Raw genomic sequence first — 13,330 nt, 5'->3', positions numbered from 1 at the left:
CACCACGCACGCGCCCAAGACGCAGGACCCGGAAGTGGGCGGGGAGGCGGGGCGGTCGCCTAGGTAACCGGGAGGCGGAACCGCCGACGCTGCTGTGGCCCGGATGTCCCGACGTCTTCCGCCGCAGCCTGTGACCCCAGGGCTTCTGGAGCGTACCCCGAAAAGCGACCCATGGGTAAATGGACGCCGGGGAGATGACAGGGGCCTGGGGAGCGCTCGCCTGGCTGGCCGCTTGCTGGCTGCGCGGGGGTTGTCGTGGGCGTCCTGGCCGCCTGCCGCCGCCCCGGCCCAGCCCGGCCTCCTCCCGGGGTTGGGGTGCTCCTTGGCCGGGGCTGGCCGATGGGGTGACGGAGGGAGGGCCGGCCTGTGTGGCTGCTCTATGGGACATGGCCGAGGGTCGCTGTGTGGGATGCTGGGGGAGCGTGTTGTGAGGGCGGCTGGGGGCACACCGCAGGAAGACAGAGTGCAGCTGGGGGCTGCGTGCTCGAGGGCTTTCTGCCCCGATGTCCTGTCCCGGTGAGGGGGCAAGGCGGTCCTGTGCGCCCCCCATGTAAAACCGTCGCCCCGTTCGCTCCGGGAGAGAGCTGGGACCTGGGAGACGGCCCCATGTAAAGTACGGAAATACAGCTCAAAGTCCACAGGAACTGCAGTTAGAAGACAAGTTTATTCTGATGCCCAAAAAAGAATCCTAGGGTGTGTTTTTTTTTTTCTTTTCCACAATGCGCATTATCCGTGCGCTTTTTGACAAATGAAGCAGATCCCAGATGTTTCAACTTCTCTGCAAGAATTCCGTGGCAGTTCTGTGATGGGTCCGTGTAGTGTTGAAGGGTGCATCGCCCTTGGTTAAACCTGAATGCCGGTTAAAGGGACGAAGGCCACAGGTTCATAAATTTCCGCGGCCGGAGTGTTGTAACAGTGACAGTGAAAAACAAGTTGTGCTATTTTAGTTTGTGTTTCCGTGTGTGTGAATTTGGAAGCAGAACTTGGAAATGATTGTTCAAGAATAGTCGTGAAACACACGGGTCCCGCCACTGTAGCTTTGGGCTTAGGACCATGTCAAGACATCCCTGGAGGGACAGGGGCCCTGACGGGGCACTCCTGCTGCTAACTGGTCAGGAAATGAAGGGACTGTTGTCACTGAGGGGGTCAGAGTGTTGTCACCAGGGTTTGTCCCTGCAGTTGAGGTCCCAGAGAGCCTGTAGCATCTGGGGGACTGTTTCTTTTCCCCAAGCCTGGAGGCGGTGGTGTGAAACTCTGTACCGAGATCGGTGTGCTTGCAGACCTGCCCTCTAGTCCAAGATCAAAGTTATGCCCTTTGGCTACTTCCCTGCTGTGTAAAAACGCGTGCTGCTCTTGGAAAGGTGTGAGGAGATTGTGTAGGCCCGGTGTGTGCCGATGTGCTGGGGGGGCTGCCGGAGACACTCCTGGTTAGACTGTGGGTTCTAGAAATTCCGTGCAGTGCTGGTTCTTTCTGCAGGGTCCCAGGGGAGGAGGACAGGACGTTTTAATAAGTGCATCCCAGCTTTTGCCTGACACCTCTCGTAGTTGAAGTTGAAACTGTGTTAAGATAGTTGTGCCAAGTGCTTCGGCTATTATTGCACTGCTTTTTATAATCACAAAGATGTCACTGTACTGGCGTTTGTTTTTAAAAAGCTGTCGATATTCAACCAGCATGCCTCGGACTTTATTGTGGGAAGACCCTGTTATTTAAAAATGGCTCCACTGAAATATACAGCGAATGTGGGGTAAGTCTCTTGTTTGTAAAATTGTTTGTGAACTATTTGCATGTGTAAAATCTCTTTAATAGTCTTACTGTAATATAGTGGCATTAGTAAAGTCCTTGTTTATGTATCTGTAATATGTCTTTCCTGGACAGTTGTTAAATTTTTTTTTTTAAACCTTCTCTAATTCTGTGGTGACTTTATGGTCACATTATAAGATGTTAATCATTAGGTTTTTCATTATTAGCTATCTTGGTAACTAAAAATAATCCTTTAGTAACATTTTGTAGCTATTGCATATATGGTATAGATTTGTTTTTTGTTTTCTGTGTACTTTAAGTGTTGAATATGAAGCAGGCTGTCTATCAGCATCGTGGGAGGGGGTCGTTGGTGGTCTAAAGTGACGGGAAGGCTTGTTCTCGGCCGTAGGTGTGTCCGAGGGGACAGAGGACGAATGCCCAGAAATACTGCCAGCCGTGCACGGAGTCCCCGGAGCTGTATGACTGGCTCTACCTGGGCTTCATGGCCATGCTGCCCCTGGCTCTGCACTGGGTGTCCATCGAGTGGTACTCGGGGAAGAAGAGGTTAGCACGCTCCTTGATGTGTCTGCACGCACTGGTGTTAGAGCAGTTGTCATTTACACGGTTCGGTTAAACAGCTGTGCTCCTCCGGTTGGTTCCAAAGTAGTCAACCTACTTTTCCTTTATATTCTGACGATGTTTTACTGTGGCAAGAAAACTTAATAGAAGGGTATACCTTCTTAGTTATTAAGGCAGCGTCCGCTTATTTATTTGTTTATTAAGATTTGCTTATTTTTATTGAAAAGGCAGATATACAGAGAGGAGAGACAGAGAGAAAGATCTGCCTGCTAATTCACTTCCCAAATGTCTGCAACGTCCAGAGCTGAGCCAATCCAAAACCAGGAGCCAGGAGCTTCTTCTGGGTCTCCCACATGGGTGCAGGGTCCCAAGGCTTTGGGCTGTCCTTGACTACTTTTCCAGGCAGCAAGCAGGGAGCTGGTTGGGAAGTGGAGCAGCCGAGTCTCTAACTGGTCCTCATATGGTATGCCAGCACTTCAAGCAGCAGCTTAACCCACTGTGCTACAACAGTGGCTGTCTCATTTTAGAAAATAAGTTTATACTTTTGTCAAGTAGTTTTCCTATGTTTCGCTTCTGTATGTCTTTAGAAAATTGTTTAGGTTTTTGGATTTTTCGGTTAAAGTTTTCTTTTTGACCAAATGCTAAGACGTGAGGGTGTCTATTGAAGCTGTGTGGCCAGTGAAGAGCACAGGCGATGCAGTCTCCTGCCTCTGGTCCTGCAGTTCCAGCGCACTTTTCCAGCACATCACTGCCTTGGTCGAGTGCACCATGGCTGCGATCATCACGCTGCTTGTGAGCGAGCCGGTCGGGGTGCTGAACATCCGCTCGTGTCGCGTGGCCATGCTCTCCGACTGGTACACCATGCTGTACAACCCCAGCCCGGACTACATCACCACGGTGCACTGTACCCACGAGGCCGTCTACCCGCTGTAAGTACTTGCTCAGGCTTAGCGTCTTTTGGTTTTGTTTGTTTGTTTTTTAAGATTTATTTATTTTTATTGGAAAGATTTACAGAGAGAATTATAGAGAGAAAGATCTTCATCCCACTGTTTCACTCCTCTAGTGGCCACAATGGCCAGGCTTGAGCTGATCCGAAGCCAGGAGCCAGGTGCTCTTCTGGGTCTCCCACGCGGGTGCAGCGTCCCAAGGCTTTGGGCCATCCTTGACTGCTTTCCCAGGCCACAGGCAGGGAGCTGGATGGGAAGCGGAGCTGCCGGGATGTGAACAGGCACCCATATCAGATGCTGGTGCTTACAGGTGAAAGACTAGGCAACTGAGCCATCATGCCAATCCCAAGTCATTTTTCTTAAGCCTTGAGGATTATTATAGATTTCCTCTAACAGGTTGAGCGTTAGGAATTCATAGGATTCTGTAATGTGTTAGGATAACTGCTCAAGTTTTAGATTACTTAGTATGCATTTTTATCGTTTTTTTTTTTTTTCTTGGTAAAAATATAAAAAACAAAATCTGGTATTTCTGGTAATGGTATCAAATTTCCAATACATAACATGTTCAATGAAATTAGTTTTTTTTTTAATCAAGTTTTCAATAGTAAAGTGCCAACAACATCAATATGCATACACATTGAAAATGATTTAGAAGATAAGATCCAGCTATATGGATAGGAAAGCATTTCCTACCTGCCCACTTTTAAGCCTTTGAGTTGCCTATTGTGTATAAAGCACTGTGCAGCCACACTGTGTGTAAAACGTGCAGCTCTGCTGTGTGTGACTGTAGTGTGTTTGTGTGTGTGAAGGTCTCACGGTTGAGTCTCATTCATAGAGACAGAAGCCTTGGCCCACAGTGCTGTCTTGGCGTGTACCATCCGGAGGACTTGCGGAACTTCAACTGGTCCTACTTAGGAAACTGAAGTAAACTTGGTTTTCATGTTGAAGCAATGAATTTATAGGGTCCTGGAGTATTGGGGCTATATAGATTATCTACTTTGCCTAGTCATTTCAAGCATACATATATGGCCAAAATGGTTAAAAATTCCAGGAGGCTAAAAGGCTGCCCAATGTCAGATTGTTTTTTGAGTTAACGAAAAGTAATCTTAGTTTCCTCCGTATTAATTCCAACATATAGTTTATAAGCTTCCTTATAAATTGAGAAATATCCTGGTACTTAACTGAGAATTACTTCGAAGGGGGAATTGATTAGATAAGGCATGGAAAAAAACCACGTAAGCTCCTGTTTTTAAACGTATTGTAAAATATAACTTTCACCTTACGAAAATTTGGAAAATGAGCAGTTTGCTACTGTTGTTGGAAAATTTAGTCCACCCTGTCGGAGTTAGCCCCTCTGCATATGCAGGCACCTGGGATGAAGAAGACGGAAAAAGTGAAGGCAGAGGTGGAAGAAAAATGTACTGGTGGAGAGTGTTCCTGGCTCATTAGGAGTGGTGACCCGGGATGGTGTCCCCGTAGTACAACTAGCAGTCAGGGTGGGCGCGTGGCCCAGCAGGTGAGACAGGCTCAGGAAGGCTGTGCCTGAGCTCACGCCCCGACTGCTTCCGCTTCCCAAGAGACAGCAGCTGGCTGAGCTTGTGTCCCCGCCACCTTGGCAGGGGACCTAGGTTGGGTTCTGAGCTCCAAGGCCTAACCTGGCTTGCATGGCTGGCTTTTGGGGCATTTGGGGAGTTAGCCAGTAAATAGAAGAGCTCTCTGTGTTTGTCTATCATCCTCTCTCTGACCCTTCAAATACATAAAAACTAAAGTATATACAGAGCTAAAATTTATATAGTCAGATGACACAGAGATCTTTGTATTGACTGTCAATGTTACATTGCAATGCATTGCTTTTTTTTTTTTCTGATGAATATTATGGCCAAAAAAACCAGAAAAACAATATAGAAGCCAGGCTGAAACCAGGAACCCAGAATCTGTCCCAGCCTCCCAGTCTTTCACATGGATGGAAGGGGTCCAGCGAAGTTCAAGGACTATTTCCTGCTGCTTTCTGTAACTTATTGCCAGGGAGCTAAACTGAACGTGGAGAAGTCAGGATGGAGCCAACACTGAGGGCAGTGGCCATTGTGCCACAGCACCAACCCCAATAACCTGTAATTCCATTTGTTGACATTGGCACTGCTAAAAGTTTTGTCTTTTTGGTGGTTCTGTTTGCACATGTCCAATCAGGGGTCTTTCAGAAAATTCATGGGAAAATTTACAAGTTTATCCTGTTAGAAAAAGTTTTGAAATCCATGCGTAGTTTTATATGGTATACATTCTCCATGAACTTTTTGAAGACCTCTTTTATATAGTTTTTAAAGGATATTAAAGTTACACTCTAACATGCCGTCTTAAAATCTGCAGTCTTACCTAAGCAATAGTAATTAGGCAGTTACTTTTATTGTTAACATTTCCTTTACAGCTGGATCCTTAATATTTTTAGTTATCCAAAATTGTATGCATTCTTCAGTTTAACTTAGTGCGACGTTTTAATATATGCATGTGTAAGGAATGGCTAATTTTAAAGAGTGTGTTCTATCGGATTCTTATTCTTTGTGGTGACAACACTGGAGTTCTGATTACTGGGGAAGTCAACGTACTGGTTATACGAGAAATCAACACACGGATTCCTTAAAGCTGCCACACTGAATGCCGAATCTCTGAATTTATTTCAGAATACTAACTGAAATTTTGTGCTCTTCCATCTACGTGTGCCTCATCCCCTCCAGCTCTCCCAGCCCTAGTCATCGCCATTCTGCTCGCTCGTGTAGAAGCTGAATTTTTTAGATTCATATGAGAACAAGTGAAAGTATTCACTGTTGAGCCTTCTGTGACATGCCTGTTTTCTTCCATTTAACGTCACCCATGTGTCCTGTAATGACAGGGTCTCCTTCCTGTTAATGGCTGAGTGAGGCTCCCTGTGTGTGCCTGGATGCACTTTCTTTATCCCTTCATGTTGACCAGTGCAGTAACGAACAGGAGGGCACAGATCCTTTTTCAACATACTGACTTCTTTTCTTTTGGCTGTAGACCGGAGTGCCCAGAGGTAGCTCTGCTTTCAGTGTTTTGAGGAAATTCATGCTGTCTTTCATGACAGCTGTACCAATTTACATTCCCCTCAATGCTGTTCTGATGGTTACCTTTGTCATCTCCTCAACATGTTTATTTCATCTTGCAAACATTTCTTACAGTAACCATCCTAACACATAGGAGATGATATGTTTTAATTTGTATTTCCCTAAATAAGGGATGTTGCACATTTTTTTCCATTGCCCATTTGTGTGGCTGTCTGCCTTGTAGGAATGTCCATTCGGATTTTTTGTTTGTTTCTCATTTGAGAAGCAGACTAAGATAGAGCGCCCTTGTGCTGGTTCACCGCCAATTGCCCATGATCGCCAGGGTCCGGCTGGGCTGTTACTGGGAGCAGGGACCTGAGTCCAGGTTCCTCTGAGGGCGTCTGGGGCCAGCCACGCGAGCCCCCACTCGCTGCCTGCGAGGGGCTGCACTGACAGGGAGCTGGAGTCGGGAGCTGGAGGCAGGAGCTGGAGCTTAGTATCAAACCTGTGCTTGATAGGGGATGTGGTCATCTTAGCCCCTGCCCTTTTGAAATTCAATTATTAGTTTCCTCGTTATTGAATTAAGCTCCTTAGATATTTTGGGTACTAAAATATCAGGTATGGGACTTGTCATCATTCCGCCCACTCCTGTCTCACTGTTTCCGGTGCCGAGTTAGTTTGGTGTCATCCCTTTGTCTTTTCCCTATTACTGCCTGGCCTCACGGGCTCATACAGAGCAATCATTGCTTCTCCAGTGTCGTGTTTTCCTCTTACGTTTCATTCTAGTCTTTGTACATTTTCCAGTTTTATGTTTAAAGTTTTGTCCCATTTCGCGTATTTTTTTGTTTGTAGTGTGTGATGAGAATATTTTATTCTGCATGATATCCAGTTTTCCAAACAGTATTTACTGAAGATATTATTCTTTCTCCACGTGTGTTCCTGGCCCTTGTCAAGAATTAAATAACTGTAAATGTGTGAGTTTGTTTCTGAATGCCCTGTTCCGTTGTTCAGAATTAATCCCTGTGTAGTATTCCAACAGGAAAATGCTGTAAAATGCACCTGTTTCCTATTGGTGGGTATTTATTTTCTTCCCAAACTTTCATTATAAAGTGGTTCAGTAAAGATTCATGTAAAGAATTTTTTTAAATGTATTTTTATGTATTTTATGTATTGTTTCCCTCTAATAAAGATCTGTGTGAGTGAAGTTGTTTGGTCAAAGGATTTAAACATTCTTTAGGATTTTGATACATATTTTAAGTTGCCTGGAAGAGGAATCAAGTGATACATATTTGCCACTTTGTAGGATACTTTGTGATTAACAGTATTCTTTTTAAACCTCTTTTTTAGGATTGTTGGTTTAAAAATGAGGAGGAATAAAAATGGTTTTCAACACAATGTTCCATATTCCTTTTGTCTTACAGATATACCATTGTATTTATTTATTATGCTTTCTGCTTGGTATTGATGACGCTGCTCCGACCTCTGCTGGTTAAGAAGATTGCCTGTGGATTAGGGAAATCGGACCGATTTAAAAGTATCTATGCTGCACTTTACTTCTTCCCCATCCTAACCGTGCTTCAGGCCGTTGGTGGAGGCCTCTTGTGTAAGTTGGATGAGTAACGTCGATGAACTATATTCATTGAATGTGTTTTAGTACTTTTGCTAAGCTCACTTTTGGAGTTTTTGTTCTCATGACTTATTTATATTGATTTGAAAGGCAGAGTGATGAGGAGAAGTGGCGATGCTTCCCCCTCCTGGTCAGTCCCCAGGCTCTCCCACTGGGTGGCAGGCTGTCCTCTAACAGGGGGCTGGGCCAGGAGTCGGGTAGCCTGGACTCGAACTGGCACTCTGAAATGGGATGCTGGGGTTGCAGGCAGCAGCTTAGTTCATTACTACAACTCTGGCCACAGGAGCTTTTTCGTTAAAATAACTCACTTTATTTTGTTTTTGAATCCTTGAAAATCAACAGTAGTACAGTTGTTTGTTAAAACACATACTGTGGCTTTTAAAGTGGGTTTATTGGAATGAAATTGAAGTTTTCAAGAGATCAGTGGCACCTGATAAAAACTGATTTTATTTAGAAAATACCTTGTATTTGAAGCTGACAACTAAGTTGGGAGATTTTTAAAAAATAAATACAAAAAATAAAAACTGATTTCTTCATATAATATTATGAGAATTAGTCTTTGTCCAACCCAAAATATATTTAGATCATTTTATAATGAGGCTTCATTCAAAAGGCATTCATAGGAAGAATGAGAAAGTGATTGTCATGTACATGAAATACAGCCCTGTGCAGTCTGCTAAGGGCATTACAGCCCGCCGCTCTGCGGCACTGGAAAGGAAGTGGGTGTTTGGAGGGGACCGCAAATCGGAGAACAGCAGCGAGTCACCAGCAGGCAAGCGCGCGAGGGATTGAGGATCTAGGAAGGCAGGCCCTGGGGTGCTTAGGGAGATGGCAGAGGCAGACTTGCTGCTTGGGATTGCTGCTGCACCTGTCGCAAGTGTGAGGTGCACTCGAACCGCCAGGAATGCAGATTCCCAGGCTGCAGCCCTTGCCTCCCCGAAGAGTGGCCTTCATTTAGAAACAGCTGCTGCTACTGCCTTTTTCTTTCTCCTTCCTTTCTTTTTTCTTCCTTCCTTCCTTCCTTTTTTTGCCTTATGTGCTTTTTAACAACAAGTCTTCAGTTTTATTTATTTACTCTTAATTAGTAACATACAGCTCCTTCTGAGCGAAGTAGGTCCTCTGGGGAAGACCTGATTGAGGACTTAGTCACTACCTGTGAAATAAAAGGTTCTGGCTGTCAAGTGAGTTATTCAGTTCTTTGGTAAATTGAAGTCAGGCCTAGATAGGTAAGTTGGAGTTTCTGACTACTGCTTCCTGAAATAACATTTGGAATTGTTCCAAATGGATTCTCCTGAAATGAGGAGAATCATAGGTCGTTTCATGAAGAATTTTACAGTCATTGTAAATGGATGCACTGAATTACTCAAATATTGAATGATTCTTGAGGTTTATTGATGAGTGAATTCTTTTAGAGTGAACCAAATTGCTTTTACATTAGTGTCTCTTAACCAGAGTTCCCCAAAGGATGCACCAAAAAAATACAGAGCTATTACCATGTTTTTATTGTTTATTTTTCTAAATTTTGTTTAAGAGGCAGAGAGAGTTGCCATCCACGAGGTCATTCTTGCGAATGCTTGAGTGTGAGTCTTGGCCTGGTGAAGCTAGGAACCAGGAACTGAGTCTGTGTCACCAGTGACGTGCACCTGCTGGCTTGAGATCCAGCGGGAGATCGGGCTCGGGGGCACAGCCAGGACCCATCCCAGGCATCCTGACACCGAGGAAGGGGTCTTAACATCAGGTCAGATGCCCACTCCAGAAAACTGAGTACTTATCTTCTCGATTTCCCTAAGTTTGGCATCTCACTAAATTAGTGTCATTTTGATACTTACGTATATGTGCTGCCGAAGCGAGCACAGTCATTTTGATACTTACGAGAGAAGTTAATTTTTTACATTCAGTGATTCCTTGGGCGAGAATCTTCAAAGATGAGCCAAAGATAGCTTTTCATTCAAAGACACATCTTGGCATGTGACAGTTATAGGAAACTCAAATTTTCCTTTCCCTCAAGTTTTGCTGGGACGCAGGCATGTCTGTCACTCCCGTACTTTCTGTGATTTTTCCCACGACAGTTGGCGAGCGGGGCTGCCCAGGCAGAGACTGTCCTACAAGGCCAGCAGCACTTCTTCTCTGTCCTCTTCCTGAACAGCTCGCTCTCTCCATAACTCACAGCGCTGCTGGGGAAGGGATTCAGTCCAGGGAGATTTGTACTGTTTGAATTGATGTGATGGTTCCTTCCGAAAGCCTGCTTGATTTTTAACAATACCAATGCTTGCCTTTCAGATTACGCCTTCCCATTCATTATATTAGTGTTGTCTCTGGTTACTCTGGCTGTGTACATGTCGGCTTCAGAAATAGAGGTAGGAAGTGTTTTGTTCTTTATGAAAGTTGTTCTGTTTTTTTTGTACATTTGACAGTTGACTAGTACATGTGCTAACGTCCAGCTGCTCCATTCGTTGTTTGATTGTTGGCACTTAGCAGCTTGTATTTTATGAAGTCTGTGGAAGGTGCTGAATATTGGGCCGTGTGTTTTCCTTGAGAAATTAGTGAAACAGTGAAGTAATACAGCTCAGCTATCCAGCACGACGGAGAAAAGTCATTTCACAGAATTTACCTACATAGTAGATATGTGATTACTGAAATATTGAAACTGTTTGGGAAGAAACATTGAAATGCTTTACTGTGTATAGATTTCGTTTCAGTTTTATTTACAGTGGCGACAGTAGCAGAGTCACCAGCAGTCATGTTGTACGTTCCAAATCTTCCTGTTTTCATCTGTCTGTCTTTGTTACGTGTGGATGTTTATCTCTGGTCTGCAGTGTCTTTAGTAGTTTGCATATCTTTAGTAGATTTGCATATCACATTGAAAACAGCATTAGTTCTGATCCTTTTTTGTTTTTACTCCTTTTTGTGTCTCCATTCTTTTAGTATTTCAATGGAAAGCCACTATTATTAAAGATCTCTAATTTTTTAAATTTAAATATCTTTATTTTCAAATATTTTTGACCAGAAAGTCTTGGCTCATCTATGGGTCAGTGGGTGAGTGGACCATCATGTCATCACATTAATATTTTAAAAAATTTCGTTTTTAAGGAACTGAACTAAGCCACTTTCAGTCAGAAATATGAACAATAATTGAGGCATATTTGCTTTGTGGAAAACGTGTACATGAAACAATCAAGATGAGCAGTTTTACACACTCTTTTGCGTGCCAGCTTCTGAAATCTTATTGTTTAGATTATGTAGCTCTGTTTCTGTTTAGTGTATCAGATTAAGATGATGCTTTGCAGTACATATCGCTGATGTCAGAGCTCTTTATTTTGATGCCAAACACAAAAGGTCCCGTGGTAGAGTGTCCTAGCATGCCTCCAGCCTGTGCTTGCTCACCTGGTGCCGACTGACTGCCTCGTGCGCTTGCTCAGAATCCCTAGCCTGACAGCGCTGCACCCACAGAATACCACCCAGCTCCTCTGCAGAGAAAGGCTGAGGTGGGGAAACACTTGGACCTCGCTGGATCTTTTAGAAATCGAGACAGTATTTTTATGGTTGATATTTTTATTGCCATTCGTAAATTACCTTCATTTCTGCTCTAGTATTAATCACCTTTGCAGTATGATTCATTGAGGAAGATGAATTAGTTTTGACACTTCTGCCAATTCTAAGGAAAGATTTGAATCTTTCAAAGTTTAAGAATGAGTTATGCGCTGCCAAGTTAACTGGCGGCGTGCTTCTCTGCTCAGTGGATGTCTGTAAAAGGTCACACAGTGCACCATGAGTGCACAGAGCCACCATGCTGCACTTCCTTTCCACTATGTTAGCACATCCACACGTCGCTTTCCTGTTGACTTGGTCCTAGCATGGTACAGAGCCATATGGACAGTAAAGCTTCACTCCAGGGTGCCACAGACCAAGGAAGTCTCACTGTAGACTCTGAGGTGCAAGGGGTCGGAGCGGGGAGAGAGCAAGCCAGGCACTCCCCTCTGGTCCATTGCCTGATCTGCCTATGTGAACTGGGACCCAGGAGACTGGGCTGTGTCATGTTGCAGCTGCCGGATGCTCTGAACCTCAGTGGACTGGTAACTCTAGCAGCTTTTACAGCTCAAATAATTCTGTGATTGCGAGCTCATGATTTTGTATGAAGTAAACATACATTTGGGTGCGTCACATTATTTGACTGTTTCTGCCTGATCATCTGTGTGTCTCTTTCCTTTTAAAATGACACAGAGCTGCTACGATCTTCTGGCCAGAAAGAAGAGACTCGTTGTCCTCTTCAGCCACTGGTTGCTCCACGCCTATGGGATCATCTCCATCTCCAGAGTGGATAAGCTGGAGCAAGATTTGCCCCTTTTGGCTCTGGTACCTACACCAGCCCTTTTTTATTTATTCACTGCAAAATTTACCGAACCTTCACGGATACTCTCAGAAGGGGCCAATGGACACTGAATGTAAAATGCCAAAAAAAAAAAAAAAAAAAAAAAAACGGCTAAGAAGCTCCTCATAAGAAAAAGTAAAAGCATGTAAAGAAATGTTAGCACCGTTCTTTCGTAATTGAGAACAAGGTTGCTGACAAGCCTCTCCTGTTTGCTTTGCTCTTACCGGGTCTCTGGCTGGCGTCCAGAGTACTGGAAGACCCCCGCCCCCCCGTCGTGTGCTGTCCATGGTACTAGAGACTGGAGGAAGCACCTGCTTCTCCCAGAGCAAAATAACATTGCCGTGCGCTCAGTGCATGATGATGTCCCTGTTGTTTTCAGTAAAGTCTCTTAGTGAGTAGAGTCTGAGCACCTCAGCACGAGAGCCGTGGCTCACTGGACACGCTGGTTGTGTTGCAGCTCTGTTTGGGTTGTTTTTGGTTTTGTTTTGTTTTGTTTTGTTTTGTTTGGTCTTCACTTGATAAATTCAAGATTTACCTGTCGGGTCTGATAACAAACATGGAAATAAAGTATGCCATTTTTTTTGTTACCTATTTATTTTTACCACTACAGTATTTTGATAACATTAGAAAAATAGAACATAATTTATATAACAGACTTTGGGTTAGTAGATGATTTTGCTGAAGACATGTTCGGATTATTGTTCCTGTAAAGAGAACAGCAGTAAAAAGCTTAGCTTTGACGATTCTCAAATGTGCTGGCATTGTCTTTTCTTGATACACTGATTAATAGAGTGTAAGCTTACAATCTCTTTCCCAAATGAATAAATGCATATAGGCAGTCACTGTTATAGCTCATGTTTGGTGTGTGTGTGTGTGTGTACACGTGTGTAGGAGACATGGTGCCACATCTTATTGACAGTTGGACACTTTTTTCCCCACATTGTGACCTCTCTGAATTGGGTGGATCTTACAACTGATGGCTTCTTAGAGTTCATGAAATTTAGAATCCAT

General features: G+C 44.1%; 1 protein-coding gene across 3 annotated transcripts; it reads left to right on the top strand.

The window, feature by feature from the left end:
• The first annotated feature begins 27 nt into the window (after window positions 1–27).
• JKAMP (JNK1/MAPK8 associated membrane protein) lies at window positions 28–12,432 on the top strand. 3 transcript variants are annotated; one of them, XM_058655497.1, is made up of 7 exons: window positions 41–175; window positions 1,654–1,745; window positions 2,151–2,305; window positions 3,043–3,249; window positions 7,745–7,926; window positions 10,231–10,307; window positions 12,172–12,432. In XM_058655497.1, exons 1-7 carry the CDS (start codon window positions 172–174, stop codon window positions 12,388–12,390), a joined length of 936 nt encoding a protein of 311 aa, XP_058511480.1. In that variant the 5' UTR covers window positions 41–171; the 3' UTR covers window positions 12,391–12,432. The 3 variants fall into 3 exon arrangements, with proteins under 3 accessions (XP_058511482.1, XP_058511480.1, XP_058511481.1); XM_058655498.1 differs by having other exon boundaries at window positions 93–175; window positions 1,672–1,745; XM_058655499.1 differs by lacking the exon at window positions 2,151–2,305 and having other exon boundaries at window positions 28–175.
• Window positions 12,433–13,330: the final 898 nt, after the last annotated feature.

This window comes from Ochotona princeps, chromosome 26, assembly GCF_030435755.1.
Source record: "Ochotona princeps isolate mOchPri1 chromosome 26, mOchPri1.hap1, whole genome shotgun sequence".
NCBI lineage: Eukaryota > Metazoa > Chordata > Mammalia > Lagomorpha > Ochotonidae > Ochotona > Ochotona princeps.
This window is presented reverse-complemented; position numbering and strand designations above follow the sequence as displayed.

Excerpts from the sequence above, each read along its gene's own strand:
- JKAMP (XM_058655497.1), top strand. Across the intron at positions 1,746-2,150 it reads AAATATACAGCGAATGTGGG|GTGTGTCCGAGGGGACAGAG; the intron begins GTAAGTCTCTTG and ends TCTCGGCCGTAG. Across the intron at positions 10,308-12,171 it reads TGTCGGCTTCAGAAATAGAG|AGCTGCTACGATCTTCTGGC; the intron begins GTAGGAAGTGTT and ends AAAATGACACAG.